The sequence below is a fragment of the Muntiacus reevesi genome, chromosome 11 (genome assembly GCF_963930625.1).
Source record: "Muntiacus reevesi chromosome 11, mMunRee1.1, whole genome shotgun sequence".
Taxonomy (NCBI): Eukaryota; Metazoa; Chordata; class Mammalia; order Artiodactyla; family Cervidae; genus Muntiacus; species Muntiacus reevesi.
Genome location: NC_089259.1, coordinates 19,748,760 through 19,770,558, shown reverse-complemented (window position 1 = coordinate 19,770,558; position 21,799 = coordinate 19,748,760). Strand labels below are relative to the sequence as shown.

At 47.3% G+C, this 21,799-nt stretch overlaps 2 protein-coding genes across 8 annotated transcripts in view; one reads left to right on the top strand and one right to left on the bottom strand.

Moving 5' to 3' along the window:
- Positions 1–1,862, top strand: part of DHRS12 (dehydrogenase/reductase 12) — a 40,980-nt gene extending 39,118 nt beyond the window's left edge. For 5 of the 6 annotated variants that reach the window (XM_065902258.1, XM_065902255.1, XM_065902261.1 and 2 more), the window contains 2 exons: positions 327–464; positions 1,248–1,862. In XM_065902258.1, the coding sequence (XP_065758330.1) occupies positions 327–464; positions 1,248–1,357 (248 nt within the window). In that variant the 3' untranslated portion in view covers positions 1,358–1,862. The remainder of the gene's footprint in view (positions 1–326; positions 465–1,247) is intronic. The other variant, XM_065902257.1, reaches the window with a different exon arrangement.
- Positions 1,863–8,805: 6,943 nt separating this feature from the next.
- WDFY2 (WD repeat and FYVE domain containing 2) overlaps positions 8,806–21,799 on the bottom strand; it is a 175,368-nt gene continuing 162,374 nt past the window's right edge. For both annotated transcript variants that reach the window (XM_065902253.1, XM_065902254.1), the window contains exons 8-12: positions 19,440–19,545; positions 14,951–15,052; positions 13,933–14,063; positions 11,797–11,905; positions 8,806–10,457 (exon numbers count right to left, since the gene is read on the bottom strand). In XM_065902253.1, coding sequence (XP_065758325.1) covers positions 10,428–10,457; positions 11,797–11,905; positions 13,933–14,063; positions 14,951–15,052; positions 19,440–19,545 — 478 coding nt within the window. In that variant the 3' untranslated portion in view covers positions 8,806–10,427. The remainder of the gene's footprint in view (positions 10,458–11,796; positions 11,906–13,932; positions 14,064–14,950; positions 15,053–19,439; positions 19,546–21,799) is intronic.

Here is a 21,799-nt window from a genome sequence, read left to right as displayed (position 1 = left end):
TCCCGGGAGAGGTCAGAAGCCTTGAGAGAGAGATGGGTCCCCCAGGAGGGGCGGGGGGGAGTCTGATGCTCTTTCGGCCTCAGGTGTGACCCTCATTTCTTAGGATGGGAATCAGGGAGGCCCAGGGGATTTTGCTCCCAGGGGACAGGCCTGTCTGGGCCAAGGCCAACAGCCTTCAGGAACGCTGTTTTGAAGTGGAAAGAGGGCAGTTGGTGATCTCATTCCATCTCCGCGTGGTTATTTTGGTATTAAAGCGGCCAGCTCAGTTGAGGCTGAGGGCGCTGTCCTCACGGCCCTGTCTGTGTGCCCACCCACCCCCCCTGCAGGCGTGCGGCTGTCGATGCCCGGCTTCCACGCCAGGCTGGGGGCCAGGCTGCGCTCCGAGGCCCAGGGCGCGGACACAGTGCTGTGGCTGGCTCTCGCCCCCGCTGCCACCGCCCAGCCCAGCGGCTGCTTCTTCCAAGGTGACTTTCTCTCTAAACCACAGCCCGAGGGTCTCTGGAGGTGGACCCTCCTCTCTCTGTGAAGTCAGATGGGGAGAGGCTGTCCCCCTTCCCGGTGATGTGCTGGTCTGCCGTGGGGGGACGGCTCCTTCGCCTGTTGTCTGGGGAAGGGCCTCACCTCTGGCTCTGCACTCCCGGCTTTTTGCATCCACCTTCCTGAACGCGGTGGGTCCCGTGAGGGCGCAGTCAGTCCTGGGGTTGTGACCCCCGACCTCAGAGTCTTGGGCATGGCTGGGCCCGCGGGGCACCTCGGAGATTGGAAGCTCCTTTGCGGGAGCCCAGGGTCTGGGAGTGAATCTCTGCTTTTCTGTTGCTGGGGGGCGGCTCTCTGTTCAGCGTTTGCTCCCTACCCGGGGCGGGATCCCAACAGGCAGGCCCGAGAGAGGGGGCAGGCTGAGGAAAGAGGGTGGAGGCTCTCGCCCACCTCGGAGGTGGCCACGCTTGCGTGGGCCGGGATGGAGCTCTGGGGACCCTGTGGCGGCCTGGAGCGTGGCCGTACCTTCTCCTCTCACTATCACCTGCCAGACCAAATACTCCACACTCCCCGGTCCCGGCCCCCACCAGCCAGCCCCTGGAGTCCGGCCGACACTGTCGGCGCCCAGCCTCCCTCCTGAGCCCCCTTCTGAGCGCAGGGCCGGCCGACCCCCTTCCCGTGTGGGCGCCCCCGGCAGGTGGCCGTGAAACGACTGGCCCGAGGCCCGGCCCTGCCGCTCACGACTTCGTTTTCCTCCCTCACGTCTATAGACCGGAAACCGGCGCCCACACACTTGCCTCTTGCGAGGACGTCGTCCTCACCGGCCGAAGAGGAGAAACTCGTTGAGATCTTGGAAGGGCTGGCTCGGAGATTTAAATAGCCCAGGCTAGGCCCAACACGGGGCCGGAATCACCTCAGAAAATGCGGCGAGGTGCGGACCGGTGGCCAGCGAGGAGACACCACTGCGCCTTCCCCGCCTAGCCTGGCCCACCTTCCACGGCTGTTTCCTCTCCATCAGGAGTCACAGAAATTAGTCCTTTCTTCATATACAAAGCCTAGGACTGAAAGCTTGACTCACCACCGCCTCATGGGACTGCAGCTGGGTTAACTTGCCCTCCGGGGGCCTCATTTTCCCTGTCAGCGGAGATGTGAGTGCTCCCTACCTCACGGGGTGGTTGTAACGCTTCAGTGAGTTACCACTTGTAACGCTCTTAGCAGAAAGCCCGGTGCATCGTTAAGACTTGATACGTGTTAGCTACTAACATCAGCATTTAACTGACAAGTGTGCTAAAATTCATGGAAGGAAAAACCCCCTAAAGATTACCCCCTGTAGCAATGAGCAGCCCAGGAATGGAAACTTTTATTTTAAAATACATATGATTGTGGCTGAGAGCAAGTGAACCTTCATCTTCCGCAGTAGCTGGTTCTGTGTAAATCTCTCCTTGATTTGTGAGTGTGGTTTTTTAAAGATTCTCTGTCACTGTCAGTATGAGGGGAGCAGGGCCGAGAGGGGGAAGGAGGGGGTGCTACACTGCCCTGACCTGGCCCTGAGGCTTCAGGGGCAAGGCGGAACCAAGGGTCAGTGCTTATTTACAAGCAGTCACTGGTGGCCTGGTTTACAGGTGCTAAGATTAGAAGCGGCTTCAATTATGCACTTGGCAACCTGGTGTTGCCGTTTGGTAAAACTTTTATTATTTTTTTTTTGAAAAATTTTAAATTATTTGCATTTTATGTCTTAGTGAAACCAGGGAGAGCTCTAACACAATTGGTGGACAGATTTAGGAAAGCTCTGCATGCACTCTGGAAGTTCAAGGGGAAATGAACGTTAACTCGGCACCAACGGGGGAGGAGGACCCGGGGAGGGGCGGGCACAGCTCAGCGAGTCCCACCTTGCCGGGCCTCGGGGATACCTGAGGTGCTCGGATCAGGCCCTTAGCCAGGGAGCTCCAAGAAAGCGGCTTTTTGGTGGGTCGGCCTGGAAGGGCGGTGAGCACCGGCTTCACCAGCCTGCACCTCTCCCTTCCTGAAGGACAGCAGGGGGCGCTGGAGTGCTGGGTGTGGGTGGGGCTGTGCTTTGATAGGCAGGCTGGAGGAGGGGGCAATTCAGCTGCCCCACCCACTGGCCCTTCCCAGGAGGCGCTAGTGGTAAAGAACCCATCTGCCAAGGCAGGAGATGTAAGAGAGGAGGGTCCCGTCCCTGGGTAGGGAAGATCCCCTGGAGGAGGGCATGGCAATCCTCTCCAGTATTCTTGCCTGGAGAATCCCATGGACAGAGGAGCCTGGTGGGCTACAGTCCATGGGGTCACAGAGAGTCGGACACCACTGAAGACCTAGCACAGCACAAGCCATTGATTGCTTCCCACTTTTAATCCATAAATAAGCCTCATGCTTTTTTTTTTTTTTTTTTTTGGTCAGTGGGGGCAGGCTGTGCCACATGGCCTGTGGGATCTGTTCCCAGACCAGGGATCGAACCTGCACCCCCTGCATTGGAAGCTCAGTGTCTTAACCATTGGACCACCAGGGAAGTCCTGGGTCTCATGAGTTTTTATAGAGGCTTTTCCTGGCTATATTTTTCCTGAGTCCTCTCTCACTTCATTTGCAAAGCTTATCAACCACACTTGAAGCAGCCATATGTGGGCTTCCCTCATTATTCAGATGGTAAAGAATCTGCCTGCAATGTAGGAGACCCGGGTTCAGTCCCTGGGTTGGGAAGATCCCCTGGAGAAGGAAATGGCAACCCACTCCAGTATTCTTGCCTGGAGAATCCCATTGACAGAGGAACCTGGTGGGCTACAGTCCAAGGAGTCGCAAAGAATTGGACACGACTGAGTGACTTTCACTTTTTTTTTTCACTATGTGAAAGATAAAAAGGACCACTCAGCCAACCCTGGTGAACAGTGACGCAGGGCTGCAGGGGTGCAGGTGGTTACAGGGCACAGCTCGACAACAATAACACGGCCACAGGAAGGTTTCCACAGAGATTTATTTTAAACTGTGGTGGTAGCTTGCATTGGGTCTTGACACAGGTCGTGGCTACACACACATTTCGGTTAGAGGGAAGCACAGAGGCAAAGTGAGCAGAGTTCAGGAACAACATTCAGCAGACATTTAACGTTGTGGGAAATCCTGGCTCATTCCCACCTAGTCACATTCAGGAAGTCAATGTCAAGACTGCTTGGTCTGGTTGGTGGAATCTGGTGGTAGAGGGCGTGGCGATGCCAACAGGGTTCAGCTAGAACCACGTTTGAGAAACCTCTTCCAGCTTTGGGCTTATGACATTCTCAGCCTGACCCCTTGGAGAATCTCATTTCATAAAGAAAGAAAAAAAAGACATTTTGTAAAGCAACATGCCGTGGCAGCCAGGTTCCGACTGGGCTGCAGGCTGATGGGCATGCAGGATGGAAGCGTCCTTGTCCCTGGTTATGGAGTCAGTGGGAGGCAGGCACGAATGTGGGGCTAGCACCTTCCCGGTTGTCCAGTTAGTAACAGTTTTTGTACTTTTCATATATTTTCTTCTGCAAAATGACAGTACATTGAAAAAAAAAAAAGGCAGATGGCGTAAAACACAAATATGTAAGTGTACATCGGTTACCAGCGACACAAGTATTTTGGTCCATACTTCATATGCTACTAACATAAGGCAGCCATCCATTTAAATGAAGGGAAGAGTGTTTTAAGAGAACAACTTCTTTCAAACCATTTCCCATTTTTGTGTTACAGTTTACTCTCTCATGCTTCCCAGAGAACCAAGATGGGGGGTGGGGGTAGGGGAAGAGAAAGGATCCTAAATATCAAGGTCGCATTCCAAATCTAACCTTTAAGCCAACCTGCAATTATTCCCTTTCTCTCACAAGAAAGTCAGATACACTTGGATCCACAGAAGTGAACATTCTGAGGTATTTGTTTTTAATGAGATGGTACCATGATTGACCTCTGCCTTCTCCAACCTTTTTCAAACCTCCTGGGCTCTAGCTGGGAAAATACAGGTAGCTGTTTACTTGATGTGACACCAGACAAAGGCAGTGGGACACACTCCCATTTACCTGAGTTAAGTCAGCCATGAGCAGGCAGGTCACTGGTAATGGTCGGGTTAGTCCAATGAGTAACAACAGTCATAGAATCATAACCTCACAGATTGGAAGGGATCTTAAGCATGATCATCGAATTCAACTTTTACTCAAGGCTTTTAATCTCCTTTCCACATCTTTTCCACTATAAACAGACAAGGGTCTATGGACTTGCTGTTCAAAAATTCCCTGGCATAAGACATACAATGGAGGAATCCCCTTCCAGTGCTGGACAGATCTAATTTTACACCCTGCTTTCTTGTGTTAGGCCCAGACAGGCTTCTCCGTGGAAGGGATAAATTTGAAAGGCAAAATTACAAACTAAAACCCTAAGGGTTGGTGTGTATCTAGTTCTTGATGGTGAAGTTGAGTTCAAGTTTAAAAACGAACATGGATGTTCCTGAATTAAGTTACAAACATAAGATACTCGGGCACTGGAGGAAAAAGGCCAGTGGGTGCAGTACAAGTAGCAGGAAGGACCGAGGCCCACCATGGGGAGGGGGCCCTGGGCTCTGTACAGCTGGGTCTACTGAGCCCTTTTACAGTCACTGAATTGAGAAAAATGTTCCCTTCCCTTGGCGAGTGCCCCTGCCATGAGCATTTATCACATTTACCACACTGTACTGAGATGACCCACTGCTGCAGGAGTGATGTAAAGCCAGAGGGAAATGAGGACAGCAGTGGTCTGCTTGCTCATGGAGAGATCACATGTGTGCATGGCCTCTGCTGTCCAGAATGGCCTCCTCCACAGGTCAAGGGCTGTCCTTTTTCAAAGGAGAGCAGCCGAACCTGCCCCCCCCCCCCACTGCCCCCGTCCCAGGAAATAATGGGATTAGTATGTTGTAAGCTCATCTAGGGACTTCCCAGGTGGCACAGTAATAAAGAATCTGCCGGACAATGGGGGAGATGTAAGAGACTTGGGGTCGATCCCTGGGAGAGGAAGAAGCCCTGAAGAAGGGAGTAGCAGCTCACTCTGGTATTCTTGCCTGGAGAATCCCACGGACAGAGGAGGCTGGCGGGCTACAGTCCGTGGGGTGGCAAAGAATGGGACATGACTTAGCGACTGAGCTCACAACAAGCTCGTCCAGAGCAAAATCAGGCAAGCAGTGGTCTCCAGCCCCACCTCATGGCCTCCAGTAGGTGACTGTGCCCCACAACAAAGTTCAAAAATTAGTTAGCCAGGGGTCCTTTTTAAGATAATTCCAGGTGTTTCCAAAGAAAAAGAAACTGTGATACTGGCCTCAGCTGCAGGTAGACTGGACTTGTCTGGCAAGCCTCTGGGTAAAGGTGCTTAGTGAACTGTGGGCTGCCCTTCACCCCCTGCAGCCATGAGCATCTTGTCTGATAGAGATGAGAGGACTGCAGCTGCGCACGCACTACTCTGGAGCTCCAAACCTTGGGTGGGACCCCAGTGCCAGGCTGGTGCAGGTCTTGGGCCTTTGCTGGCACTGCTTCCACAGCCTGGAAACTCAGGTCCTTCCTCAGCTCATTCCAACTCTTCATTTAACTCTCAGCTCTGGAGTCCTTTCCGCTGGGTTCCCCCCTCTCCTGTGGGTGCAAGAGTACCTGTGTAGCTCCTGGGATGGGACCCCACACCCTCTGTCACTAGAGTCACCATATGGCACAGAAATGAGCCACAGCAAGGACATGAAACCAGTCAATCCTAAAGGAAATCAGTCCTGAATATTCATTGGAAGGACTGATGTTGAAGCTGAAGCTCTAATACTTTGGCCACCTGACGCAAAGAGCCAACTCATTGGAAAAGACCCTGATGCTGGGAAAGATTGAGGCAGGAGGAGAAAGGGGTGACAGAGGATGAGATGGTTGGATGGCATCACCGACTCGAAGGACATGAGTTTGAGCAAACTCCAGGAGTTGGTGATGGACAGGGAAGCCTGGCATGCTGTAGTCCATGGGGTCACAAAGAGTCGGACATGACTGAGCGACTGAACACCAACTCGTCTGTGTGGCCTCTGCCCAAACCACAGAATGGACCTCTTGACCCCAGGCCTGGTTCAAAGCCTGGTATGTGGTGGACACTCAGCAAAGGCTGGACTGTGAGAGTTAAGAGCCTCAAGAGTCATCTAGATCCCTCGATGCTCAGGATGGACTTAATCTCTGTGTTTCCCCGTCACGTTGATAGATAGCCACCCTCACATCCAGAAAAATGCAACTTAACTTTGTTCTAGAGGACAGAGAAAATGCCGAAAAGCATTGGCAAAATGTTTTCTTTCATTTTAAAACAGAAATCTTAGTGGACAAGGTCACTTATAATTATACTACTATGAAAAGGCAAAACCAAAGGGATCTCATTTAATGGATATTTATGTCTGGTACCTTTGATGCACAGTTCAGACTAAATCCCTTGCTTAAAAGGTAAAATTCAGGTTTTAAAATTTGAGTAATGTCAAGCAAAAATAGGCTTTTGAAAAAATGAGTATCGAAAATAGGAAAAGGCGATATTTCACAGGAAGGGCAATGAGGAGACTCGCCCGGGGCCCACCTGCACACAGAGGGTAAGGTGCAGATTCAGTGCCCCTTGATTTCCACTTACACTGCGTGCCTGGAGAGGTCGGTGGGGGCGGGCGCAGGAAGCTGGTTAGGCTGATGGAGGCCTGCAGTGACCACCTCGTTGCACGAACCCACCTACTCAGAGCCAGGGGAGGTATGAGATTTGCCTGCGATGAGAGGACCAGACCCAGTTCTGATGGCTCCCTGCCTTGAGCCTCAAAGTCGTTCCTCCCACGCACACCATTACGGGTTCACGTTCAAAAACAACTGTTCTTCCAAAATTCTTATAGATTCCCCTTGCCGATACCTCAACTATATCTCATTGCTTGGTGTGACTGTGCTTGGAACATTCTAGAGGTCTGAAGAGTCCCTTCCAGTTCTGTGATTTTAAGATTCTTTGCATAACATTCAAACAATCCAGTAAGAAACACACCATGGTTGACTGATCTCATAAAAAAAAAAAAAGACACATGACTCCAAGTACTTCATCTAAAACCACTTGTGCTGCTGTGGAGACAACCCAGGCAGCTAAAGGGTCCAGGAACATAATTTCTCTGGAGAAACGGAGCGTGGGATTGGTTCTGTCCTACCAAATAAAAGGCACAGGCATGGTATGTGCGAGTGTGCCACTTCCCAGCACTGATCGTGTTAGGCTTGACTTGCCAGAGCTTCTGTATGTTGAAGCAATAGAGCAAAAAGAAAAATTATATATATATAAAGTGCAATTCCAGTGGGGTAAAACAAGAGCGATGAGAGTTAACCCAGACAGGAGACAAGCCAAGTGCTGGCGCCAGCTTTTGCTCCTAATGAATGAAGCCTCTATTCCATAAAATGCTTGGAAGGCACCCCAACACCAACACATATCGATGAGTTACACAAATGGTGGTGGGAATGTAATACTCAGGGATTCACAGTATTATAAACACACACAGTTGGCATGCTAAGTGCTTCTCACCAAACTAAAGCACCTACACAGATGAGGAGAAATAAAAGAGCAATGCAACGGGTACCTTGACATGTCTGTGGTCACTGGTCGCGACTGTCACCACCAGGAGGTGTGTCCAGGGGGTTCCACCTCTGAGTGACTCTGTGAGCTTGGGGTGCAGCCATGCTGGGAGGAGGTGGGGGGCCTGAAGTGCGGGGTCACAGACCAGGGTGATCATGAGCTCACATGTGACCCAGCGGGGACAATCATCATCCCCAGTGTGATCTGAGCTCATCTAGACCCAACTCAGAGCCACGTCAGGTCTGCTGGGCACCTGACCCACCGCCTCCCCGACACTGTGTTTGCCTCTCTGTATTCAGGCCATGCTCCAAAGGAAGGGAGAAGAGAGCCATTCATTTCTACTACTCATGTCTACCACGTCGTTTTTTATTACGGACAACTCTGTAAGTGGCTCCAGGTTCTAGTAGTAAACTACAAAACAGATCTTTGAATATTTTAAATTGAATTCCCTTTTTAAAGCTCTGTCACAACCATGCAGGAGAGACTCAGGTTAGTTATGATGGCTTCACTGATGGCCAGCAAGGGTAGGGTGGAAGGGGCAGTTGAGTGCCAAGTGGTAATTGCTTCTGCACGTTGTTGTGTCTGTGTCCACAGCCTCGGAGTACGGTCACGTGGGCTGATCTGCCCTCATGTCCCAGGTCATGGCTGTCATGTACCACGGCTGCACGGGGCATACCTACTGTCCTGTGCCCCAAAGCTGCAGTAGCAGAACCGAATCGAGGAGGTCTGTCACCAGGAAACACAACTGGTCAGTGTTGGGGTGGCGGGTGGGTTGTCCAAGTCTGGCTGCGAGTCCTTCTCCCAGTTAGAAAAGTAATCAATGATCATGAGGGGAGAAACGACGACCACCCTCAATTGTCAAGTCAGCAGAGAACAAGACCCTGCAGAGGCAGGGCTCACACAGGGAAGGGCAAGTCATTGGCCTGTGATCTGCAAGGCTCTGTGTAACCGTGTGAACCCCAAGGACTCAGCGGTCCCCTGATGCTCCTGAAGGGTGAGGGATGAATGAGGTGGTCCCGGTAAAGTGCTGAGAAGGAGGCGGGCACAGAACACATGCCTGCTGCTCATTTAAATCCTCCTTTTACAGGTTGAAAGTAAGTATCCCAAATGGGGCCTCTACACACAAGAATATCTCAACTTATCAAGATGATTGGATTCCCTTAAAATCAGGGTTCCTCAGGCTCATTTCCTAAAGCCTCCCCGCCCCCTCTTTTCTGTACATTCCCAACTGGAACACACAGCAGGAGCTGTGGGACTGAGTACCTTTTATGTCTCAGATCACACAGTTGGAGTATTAAAGCGTGCAAAGTGTTCTGATAAAATACACAAAGATAAAAATCTTTAAATATCTGGTTTTGAAAGGGGAAGCAAATACAGACAGTGAGGAATAAAGCAGCATACAACCTCACAGCAATGAGCATGTTCAAGTTCAGAGGTGACATCACACAGAACCACAGATCTTAAAGACACTATTCTTGAAGGACACAGGGTTTTGTTGTTTCCTTTTGCTTGTTTTTAATATCAAGAGCGAAGGAGAGCTGTGTCAATAAAACTAAAACCCAAAAGGCTCAGAAAGCTCCCACTGAATTAGAAAGGATCCAGGCACTGAGAGTTGAAGGTCTGAGTTTGATAATCTACTTCCGTGGCTGGGAGTGGCTTTCTCACAGCATTTTTTTTTTTTTCTTTTTTTAATGTAGGAAAGAGAAAAACTGAGGCAGAAACATAAGGTCATTTCCACTCTTGTAAGATCTAGACATTACAAATGGATCATCCTTCGGGCAATTTAAGAAATCAGCTGGGAAAACCACAAGGATGGTTTTCCAGATCCCTCAATGGAGGGGGACTCCTACGAAAGCAGACACACTGCAAATAAATTGTGAATATGTTCACTCCGGGGAACAGTGGAAGAAGCTGAGTAGGGAGAAGATGCAGACCACAGGATATGTGCCCGAAGAAGAGGAACACGGAAACTACTTCACAACGACCCCAAATACCCTGAACAGTTATACACTCCTCATTTCTCCAGCACACAAAGAAACAGCTAAAACCAAGTGTTGACAAATATAAAACTTAAAATACCCCACGCTGAGTTTTCGGTATACTCAAAACAAGGGAGCAGAGCCAGACTGTATAAACCATTTGTTAAAAAAATATCCTCTTTTTATATTGTATGAACAAGTTGAAAGAGTTCCCTCACAAGAGCTCAGACCGCTCACCGCCACGTGTGCAGGCGACACGCAAGCTCAGCTCAGCTTTTCGGCTTCTCTCCCGCCACTTGCACATCTGCTTTACCGCTGCAGTCATGATTTGGGTTAGAACAACCGTTTCTTGAGTAAATTCTGTCTTTCTGGCGCCTGGAAGGGGCATCAAGACACGACTGGGGTCATATCCCACAACTGTGAAAAGAAAAAGATCTCTGATGAACAGCTGGAGGGGGAAACGGCAACCCACTTCAGTGTTCTTGCCTGGAAAAGCCCACGCACAGAGGAGCCTGGTGGGCTACGGTCCATGAGGTAGTTGCAAAGAGTGGGACACACCTGAGCAACTGAGCACTGATGAACTACCATTCAGCTGGGTTGAGGAGCCATATCACGTGTATAAGGAGTCACTGTAATTGAATTCAAGTCCATTTTTTAACTTAATAAGGAACTGAGTACTACATGAGCATCATGGTTAAACCTATACAGTAGTAAACTTGTCCATCAAAAAGTTCAACATAACCCTCAAAAAAAGGACAAAGGCAGCTGGAAGTTTTAATCCAGCTGATGGAGAATAAAGGCAAATGAGATTCATTCAAGGAAGAAGGGAAGTAACACTATAAGGCAACAAATGGGTAGCCAGATGTGTTGGGTCCCTTCTGTATCTCATCTCATCCTCCAAACAGTTCTGCGAGATGTCCCGATTTCAAAAATAAAGGAACCCAGGTGCCCAGAATTTACTTTAAAAAGCCACATAGGGCTGGTGGCTTCCAAAGAGGGTTACTCTAACCACCTTATCCTGCAGCTGCCTCCACGAAGAAACCAGAAGAGGCCCGGGAAGTTGGGCTCAGTGAACCAGGCGAGCCTCTGCCACTGGGAGCCTCAGAGAATGACGTGGGCATGGCCTCATTAGTCCTGGGCTTTGGCCCCGGCAGGGAATCCAAGTGGCCTAGCACAGTTCTTGGAGAGGCCCTGGAGGACTGCTTCTGGATTAACTGATCTCACTGGGAAAAGATCCTGTTTATTACTTGTTGGCTTATCCAATGCTCGGCTCAAAACCTACTATCCTCACGAAGCCAAGGCCAGTAGCACCATCTTCTGCCCCTGAACTCTCCCAGTAACTCTTGTCCGTTTTACTCTTTTGGCTGCTGAACATGTGACAGTTAATAATAATTAACTGTCTTCTTAAGAGTATGTCTTCTTTCTTTCAGGGGAGGGCCAGGTCTCATTCTAGTGTATATAGCCAGTGACTGTACACGGTGTGTAATGGGTTCTCAAAGATGCTCATTGCTCAGGGGAAGCTTTAAGAGAAAGTTTCTGAGCACACCTCACACAGTCTTGATGCTTCTGTACATTTACATAGGGCCAAAGATGGAAATGGACCAACTCAATGGTCGTGAGTTTGAGCAAGCCCTGGGAGATGGTGAAGGACACGGAAGCCTGGTGTGCTGCAGTCCACTGGGTCCCAAAGAGTTGGACGCGACTAAGCGACTGAACAACAAAGACGGAAAGCTTTGAAATTATGATGTCATCCTACCTTAATAACCTTGTCAGTTCCCGAAGTCAGTAACCATCCTCTGGTCGCATCAAAGTGCACGTGCACGATGTTATGTTTACTGTCGTGGAAGGTCGCGGTGGGCGCGCGTCTGGAGGGAGCAAAGGAAGTTTCCAGGAGTGAAAGGCAGAGTATATGAATGAAGATCTAGAGTGACAGTAAGCTCTAATTTTTAGCCAAATGGCTCAAATGACCTTGCTGTTAAGAGATGCTCCTCAGAGCTACTTTTATTTTCTGGGGATGAAAAGAGTGAAAGGATTCTTAGACTGTCCAAAATGGTCAAGAGATGATGAAGTTTCTTTAGAAAGTTTTTGGAGAAATTTGTTACTCTGATTGAGTCTGTGAGATTCTCTACCTGTGCTGTTAACAAATCTTTAAAATAACCCATCATGCTTTTGCTAAGTTTGACCTCAGAAGGACTTGCTGATAAAAGTCTACTTTGGTCTATTTAATTTTAAAAAAGGCACACTTGTTAAAATGCCTAAGACACTATTACTTTCATCTAAGGGCTATTTACTCTTTCTCTTCTTTACCCTGGTATAAATGTAGACTCGGGTTTTTCTGTGGCATTCTAATGCTTTAACAAGTAAAACAATATATAAACAAACACTGTTACTTGCTTTTTATTTTTTCAAGCTGTGCATTTTTTTTTAGTAAGAAGGCTGCTAACTGCCTAGATGCTCTCGAGGCAATACAAAATGCAGCCACGGGGAAGAGGCAGAAGAACCAGTGATGTGGGACAGAGACATAGGGGATTAGGCTGCAGTTTTCTAATCATGTTTCGAGTTCCCACTCCTCAGCAGTGGGCTCTCTGAAGACAGCTGTTAATTGCCCAATCTGGAGAACAGATCTTCAGTATCCTAAAAATGATGATTGCATTAAAATATTTAGAATTAAAGAATTAGGTTTAATCTGTAGTCACTTAGACCCTCTGGATCTGTGTCTTTAATGAAGAATTCAATGGGAATACGCCTAAAGTCTCCTGCAGCTCCCTAATTTAATGAGAAGCACTCTTATTAATTTCATTACATATGATGAGCAGAAAATAATCAATGAACATAAATGCTTACTTATGCAAGGGCATCCTAATGTATACTTGCTGTGACTAAATAAGAATAAAAAAACACATACATTAACATGAGGGTTATCTGCAAGAGAATGCTTTATTAACTTGCCAAGAATTTCTTCTAAATGCTGACCTCCTCAAGTGCATCTGAAATATGTTTCTATTTATATGCATTTTTAGGACATCCATCTAGTACTTAAAATGATTTTACTACATTATATGGGGGGGGGTGGTGCAGTGAGAATTGGGTAGACAAGTCCCCTGTGAGATTCTAATTCACTAAAAGGGACACTTGGTGAAGAACACTGTTTACATGGAGGGCAGTTTGCAACAGCTAACATTAAAAAGATAACATAGGGTCTTTCCTGGCAATCCAGTGGTTAAAATTCTGAGCATCCAATGGAAGGGGCGAGGGGTCGATACCTGGTTGGGAAACTAATAACCCATATGCTGTGCAGCATGGCCAAGAGAATTTAAAAATTTTTAAAGAAAGAAAAAAAGACAACATGGATCTTCACTCCCTACACCCCTCCCCGCCCAAAAAAAGCACTGTAATCTCAGGTCCTGGGTTATTGGGCAAGAACAACCATCAAGATTCTGCAGCTGGGCATTGGTGGTACAAGACTCTTCGAAGAAGAGACTTGGCTCTTTCTGGAAAATAAAACCTCTGGAGCCCATGGGCTTATTCGCTCCTGCAAAGATACCAGCTCGGGCTAAAAGTGAAGCTCAAAGCTCGGGCTCCTGTACTCCTGGGCAATTCTCCAGTAAATGAGCAGGCAGAGGATTTGCTCCAAGAACATCTATTTTCAATGCACAAACCCCTGGGATTGACAACAGCACAGAGATGATTTCTCAGCGCTGCACTCTCTCCTCTCGCCTCACAAGGGGACATCACCTCCTGGTGGAAAGGAGGGCTTTGCCCACCTGCCACGGTCCGTTTTGGAAACCACCAGGAACCAGGGTGCCATTATTTGTGGCTGTGGGGCTCGGCGCAGCGCTCAGATCGCACTCGCCCCTTAACCTTGAAAATTCTGCGGACTGCTAGGACTTACTCCTCATCTGTGATGGCCTCGTGGCAGCTGTCACACACCCTCACTTCAAACTCGAAGCCCATCAGCGGGATCGGGGAGCGCTTGGAGCTGCACTTGCCGCAGACCGCCTTCCCGCACTTGCGGCAGTGGTGCTGGAGGGAGGAGAAAACGTGCTCACTGCGCCTGCGTGCCTCCGCCGCGCCTGGTACGCCCAGGTGTGACCCACAGCCTCCAGGTGCGGATGGCCAACGGGAGGCCCCCTGCGCACTGGAAGCACGTGCCAGGTGTCTTCTTTTTGGATTCTGTTTACTCAGAATGAGGACTGTTTAGGAAGTAAATCTGATTGTGCCACGGCCCCGCGCGCCCCTTTCCCCAGTCTTGGTCCTTTCCAGTTATCATCAATGTGAACCAGAGGACCCATCCTGCAGTCAGGTTATCTTAAGGGTGTCGGGTGTACGGAGGGTTTACGGAGGAAGTGCCACCTCCAGAGATCACCTGTTCGGTGAAGAACTGGGATGAAATCAGGCTCAATTCACTGTCTGCATGTTGGCGGTGCTCAAGCTGGGTGACTGGCATTTGATTTCTCCGGCGGGGGGGTGGGGGTGGGGGGTGGGGGGCAAACCAAACTCAACCAGAGAATCAGGCTGAAAATGCTGTCTTATAAGTAGATCTAAATAACTAAAACTAAGACGGAAGGAACAAAAGTGAAATTAAAGAGAAATAAGTATCACTTACATAATTTCATGGTTTGGTACCATTTGAGCTAAGCTCGGCCTCTCTAATTTTAAGGTATGTTTCACTAGATGCCACTAGAATTCTAAAATCATATCTCTTAACTACTGGGAACAAGTCACTACAGAAGCAAAATCCAGCAGGAATGAGCTTCAGTAGAGAAAGGGAATAAATTTTGCACAAAGCAACTCCAAGAGAATAACTTACCCCCATCACAGCTCCCACCCAGGGATGCTATTTCTCCAAGATCACAAGGTAAAGTTATTTCTATGTGATAACATTTTGATGAAGCAAGCATATCACCCACCTGTCTCAGGCCAATTTTCTTACTGTCCCACATTTGCTTGAAGTTCCAGAAAAAAGGCTGATCGCACTTTTGGCAGGAATCACTGTCCAACCATTCAGGGGTCTTGCCAAATAAAGCACACAACAGGTGACAGTGAGAAGCAGTGAGGATCATGGAAGCAGCGACACCGCTGAAACTTACGGGGTCAAGATGTGTCTCTAAGAAACACATGTGATTTCTCAATCATTTAAAAACTATTTACTGAATGCCTCATGATGTGTCAGGTCCTGGGGATGCAGTGGGGAAGAAAAAGAATTTAACACCATGGAGCTTATAATATGAGGGTAGATGAAACATGACAATCATATTAGCAGCAGTTATTATTTGAAACAGTAGATCAAAGCCAGAGAAAGAGAAGCACAGAGAGCTATGAGAACAGGATGATCCAGGGTGGGGCTCAGGATTTATCTCTGACAAATGATGACAAGCTGAGATCTGGGGAGGGATGACAGGAGACCAGGCATACGGGGCTGAGAGCGGGGCAGGATGGCTGGAGCGCAGGGTGGGGGTGGGGAGAGCAGGGCTGGAGGTGGGAGAGGGTGTAAAGGGCTGAGGCTGGAGGGGCTGGATGTAGGGGCCACACCACAGACAGCTATGTTGGTTTAGGACTTTATCTCATAGTCTCTGATCATATGCAATTATCTCATACTCTCTGATCATATACAATTATATTCTCTCTGACTGTGTACAATTATATACATCTGCTTATTACCCTGGCATGCAGCTACATGTGCTGGGGGGACACGACATGACCACAGCGGGTATTCAGAGAAGCACTAGTCCGCTGTCATGTCAGTCAGCAGGGTTAGTCTATTTCCCTACCTTTATTTTTTATTTTAAAAAGAATCCTTATATTCTTTTGTAAAAAGTTACTTTATTTATTTTTGGGTGCACTGGGTCTTCATTGCTTTGCACAGGCATTCTCTAGCTGCAGCGAGCAGGGGCCGCTCTCTTGTTGCTGAGCACGGACCCTAGGGCTTCAGTAGTTGTGACTCACCAGCCCTAGAGCGCAGACTCAATAGTTGAGGCGCACGGGCTTAGCTGCCCCATGGCATGTGGAATCTTCCAGGACCAGGAGTTGAACCTGGGGAAGTTCTCCCCTAGCTTTAAGCAGAAACAAACCTAAAGCTGTGTATTTTCTCAGGAGAAAAAAAAAAAAAAGAAAGTAAAAAGATGACACTTTAAGGAAGTTTATTTATTTTATTAAAACTGAGGAAAAGAGACTTCCCTGGTGGTCCAGTAGTTAAGACACTGAGCTTCCAATACAGGGGGCCTGAGTCATATCCCTGACCAGGGAAGTAGGATCCCACACGCTGTACGGCACGACCGAAAAAATAAAAAATGCAGAGTGCAATGACAAGGGTACAGAAAGAATGATAATACATTAAAAAAAAACAACCAAAAACTGAGGGAAAGAAGTAAGTCTCGATTTGCCTGGTAATTTTCATGCTCTAATTCATGTAAAGACAGACCAATAAAATAATACAAAGTTTCTTAGCTGAAGACAACAGTTTACCCCTAAAAGACTTATCTATGTTGTGATTTTTTTGGAACAGTTATGATGTAGGAAAATAAGGAAGATTTACAAAACACACACACAGCCATGTTTTACAAGGAAGCATGCAGGTTTAGGATGTGTATAAAACACGTTAGTGGGTGTCTAAGAGGAGGGAACTGAGAGTAGGGCTCTGAAAAGGGGGGAAAAATCAGCATGTGTAGTACGATTCTCTTTTTTGTCAAAAAAAGAAAAATCTAACATGTGTATCTGTAGAGAAAAATGTAAGAAGGGATGTTTGCCAGTATGTGAAGGGTGATACTTCTGGGTGGTGATATAGATCATGGATGAGCTTCCCCGGTGGCCGAGCTGTAAAGAATCCGCTAGATTCTTCAGTCCCTGGGTTGGGAAGGTCCCCTGGAGAAGGAAATGGCAACCCACTCCAGTATTCTTGCCCTGGAAATCCTATGGACAGAGAAGCCTGGGTGGGTTATAGTCCATGGGGTTGCAATAACTGGGATATGACTTAGCGACTCAGCAACAACCCTGAGTAACTGACATTCTCTTTGTTAACGAGCACTGTAATTTTCCTACAAAGAACGTGTATTATGTATACTTAAAAAATAATAAAATTGTGAAAAATCCTATTTCGTTAAATGTATAAACACACGTTTAACCTACATCAAGATGTCAAACAGATCTGTGTTCAGCCACTCAAGGCCTTCCCCCACCTGCCCGCCCTCTGGGCTGCCACCCCATCCGCTCCGCACGCATTGCTCTGCACGCCACCACTCCCGCTCACTTGGTCTTTGCTCCTGGTGTTTCTTGTCTCGGTCAGAATGCGCTCACTCTCTCCTGCCACAAACCCTTCACTGGAAGGCGAGCTGATGGTGACAAGCCCCAGTTCTGATACTCTAACTCCTATCAACTGTGGTTGATTTATTTCTACCATCGAATCATTTTCTGAAGCTTTCCCCTCCACGCCTTTTCTTCCAGAAAGGCTCCCACCCCTTCGGGGCAGTGACAGTTTCATTACGTTCCCGAGCTGAGCGCTGCACGGCACCTATCACAACCGGAAAGCAGCCCCGGATACACCTGGGAGGCTGCACGTTTATCACATATGACACTGCGAAAAACAGGTGCAACCGTCATCACCGCTCAGTTAGAGCTTTCAATCACTTGAGAAGATTTACAATAGTCAACAAGTACCAAGTGCCCGTATATCTGCATGTCAAAAGGCATCACTGTAGCAAGGTGGCTCCAAGGACTGCCCACAGACCGGCCGCCTGGCTTCCTTCTCTGGAGAGTGCACTGGTAGTCTCCTTGGACTGCTGTCCGTCGAGGGCGGAGGCTGTGTGCACACAGGGAGACGAGCCCAGCGGCTCCCCCGCCGGGTCTGGTCGGTCAGTCAGGCCTGGGAAGAAGCCTGGATACACCGGGCGTGACTGTCCCCCACCCAAAGCAGGCCGCCATGCACCTGGCTGGCACACACTGTCTGTATGCCAATGGGGCCAAACTGCATTTTCAAAAGCAATATTCCACAATTCCCCACTTCCTGACTGAAAGGATCATTTTAATTAGTTACTAATAGAACTCCTGTGGATTTATGGTTTGAGCAAATCAAGCCTTAATCTTCTTAAGCATTTAATTACTGGCATTTGAAAGGCACGGCATTGTGGGTACCAGCAACGACTCTCTTGAAATGAGACTGGGGTGAGGCTGTGGAAAGAAGTTGGGAAATGGCCTTGGTCTAATTTTTACTTTTTGTCTAATTTTTAAAGTGTTGCTCTTCTAATTCTTGTATCCTGTGAGGACACATTAGAATACACATGGTCAAAGGGAAAATTTACCCAGCATTATTCTAGGGAAATGAGAAAATGGTTAACTTCAAAGTACTTGTCAAAGGGAACGTTCAGTAAACAAACCAGATGTTATGATGCTGAACGATGAAAAAGCAAATTCATTGAAAAAAGAATGTTATGGTGAAATTGGCAAAATTCATGTTCTGTAGATTTTATCTCAATAAGAAATTGTGTAAATAGTAAATGAAAAAAAAAAGAAAAAAGAATGTCATGACAAAACTTAAATAAATGCTTAAAAATGACAATGTATATATCTATATCTGGAGAACTGTTTAGAATGTGACTCATAAACACAAAAAAATTATTTCTAATATTTCTATTAATACCAAACTAGGATTCTTCATCAAAGCCCACTTCTCACACACCAGCCGCCATTTCCCCCAATAACATTAAAGGACCGAGTGGTCTGCTTTCATAGCTCACTTTATACCAAAGGGCTGTAAATACCTGAAAATAAATGTTTCTTCTCCTCTGAACTTGTGCTGTAAATGGTGCCGTAGATCTGAAGTCTAAACAGCTTAGTCCCAGTCTTCTGACACGTCCCCACGGCATGAGTATCACATGCCACTTTGTGAGCGGCTTATAAAAGGAAGCTCCTGTATTTTATTCTACTATTATTGTTTTTCTGATTTTCTGACACAACATGTCTTATTTTCCTGGTTTTCTCAAAGAAAAAAGTGGGCCTCCCTGGTGGTTTAGTGGTAAAGAATCTGCCTGCCCACGCAGGAGACAGGGGTTTGATCCCTGGTCCAGGAACATTCCACATGCGGCCGAGCCACTAAGCCCCTGTGTGCACAACCACTGAGCCTGTGCTCTCGAGCCCAAGTGCCGCAACCTCGGAAGCCTGAGTGCCCTAAAGCCTGCGCTCCGCAACAAGAGAAGCCACTGCGGTGAGAAGCCCGCACACCACGGCTAGAGAGTAGCCCCAGCTAGCCCCAACTACAGAAACGCTTACACAGCAACGAAGACCCAGCACAACCGAAAGAAAAAAAGTGAGCAGGAGGGGAGGCTGAGGCGTTTCTCAGCGGAGTCGGAGGCGCAGAGCCCAGCCCAGTGGCCACGGAGGGATGGCTCGAGCCATCTGTGAACCTACCTCCTGCCGCTCCACGTCCATGTTCCAGACCACGATCCCGCCATCACCGCCACAGGAGATGAGCTGCCGCGTGTGCTGTGCGTAGGACAGGGCCTGGACCTTGTCACTGCCGAAGAAGCAAGAGTCAGTGACGGTTCCCGAGGGCAGGGAGAGCCCCGAGGGCAGGAAGCCTGGTGGTGACTCACGTGCAGGCTTGCCCCCGAGTGCCATTCAAGAGCAGACCTTGGAGATTGAAATGGAATGGTCCACACGCTAATGTCGGGAGAGTACTAGAGACTTTCAACATTTAAAATAAGTCAAGATGCTCGTTTAATAATTAGCGATGTTGAACATCTTTTCATGTGCCTGTTGGCCATCTGCAGGTCTTCCCTGGAGAAATGCCTACTTGGGTCTTCTGCCATTTTTTTGGATTGGGTTGTTTGTTTTCTGATGTTGCGTTGTCCGAGGTGCTTGTGTATTTGGGAAATGAAGCCTCTGTTGATTACATCTTTTGCAAATATTTTCTCCTGTTCCATAGGTTGTCCTTCCGTTTTGCTGATGGCTTCCTTTACTGTGCAAAAGCTTGTAAATTTGATTAGGTCCATCTGCTTATTTTTGCTTTCATTTCTTTTGCCTTGGGACACTAACTGAGAAAATACTGCTATGATTTATGTCCAAAGGGGCACATGGAGAAGGGATAAATTGTGATTATGGGACTAGCAGATACACACCACTACATATAAAATAAACAACAAGGATTTACTGTATAGCACATGGAATATATATATATATATGTTCTTCCCTAGTGGTTCAGTGGTAAAGAACCTGCTGGCCAACAAAGGAGATGCTGCTTTGATCCCTGGGTTGGGAAGATCCCCTGAAGAAGGAAATGGCAACCCACTCCAGTATTCTTGCCAGGGAAATCTTGTGGACAGAGAAGCCTGGTGGGCTACAGTCGATGTGGTTGCAAAAGGGTAGAACACAACTTATCAACTAAACAACAACAACAACAAATATATGTACATGTGTAACTGGATCACTTTGCTGTGTATCTAAAACTAACTCAACATGGTAAATCAACCACAGGTCAAATTTTTAAAATGCTCATGTGAGATGCTAAGGCCCCAAGAAGAGGCGGTCTCTGTCAGTTACCAACACTTCAGGAAAAAAGCGGTTGAACTGCTTATAATCTTACTGGTTCCTTAACTGATCAATTAAATAAAACCTCTGCCATCTGTCCGTGTAACAGTTGTAAGGTCATCGGGCACCTGGAGCCAGGTAACCTGAGGTTCGAGGTGCCAGCTCGGCTCCCAGGGTGAACCCACAGCAGCAACAGGCCTGAGTTCACTGAGCGTCCCTCTCTAGTTCTCATGCCCTCTTTCCTCAGTTTGTCTTATTTTTCTTTCTGGTTGGGACACGGCTGACAAGTTATTCCCTCCTGGTGGGGAATCCAGCTTAAGGGTCTGACAATGTGGTGACTACCAACAAAAGATGATAGAGATCCACTCCACCTTGTGAGAGAAAGAACGGGGAGTCTGGTTTCTTGGCGGTTTTTGTTTGAATATTCTTGTTTTGAGCTCAAATTAATTGAGAGTTCTGTGCTCACTGGGAAGGAGAGTAATTCTGTGGAATCTGGGTTGGTGATTGTGTGTGTGTGTGTGTGTTTGTGTTTACTTCTGACTTGTGGCTCCAGTTGTATGACTGAAGCTGTTAAGCTCTGTCTGTGTCTGAAATTCAGGGGGTCTTTACCTCTTGTGTATGGAATGCTTTCCTATTTTTAAAGGTGTCAATACATTAGATTATGGTACCTATTAAATTATAAGCACTTGCTTATAAAGATAAGCAAATGTTTATACAAACTGAATATTCCTGAACTTCACAGAAAATAAGGAAATTAATGCTTTAATTTACTAGGCTTAAAAATAAAAATTATTTTACAGAAAATACTATCTAACTCAGTGATATTTTAAGACTCCCAAGTTCATAAAACTAAGGTTAACTCTTTGGCAAATAAGAGGAGTGCGATGAGTTTCAAAACACAGCCATGTCTATTTCTGGATTTATTAATGTTAAATATAATGCAACTGTACATTTTGTTTTACTCGGGTTGATTTCTTCTAAAGTTACATAAGATAAATGGTCAAATAAGCTAATATTATGCCTATATAATATTTAAGATTATGAAAAATAAGTGGGTTCAATTAAATAATATTTCTGATAAACTTTAGATAATAATTATGTTTTGTAGCATACCAACTTAAAGATAATTCCCAAGCTCTTTGGGTAACTTACAATGGAATCATAGTAAGTTGAACTAATTAATAGTCACTAGACACCTACACTGTGGAAGATGAAATTCCAATACTTTGGCCACCTCAAGC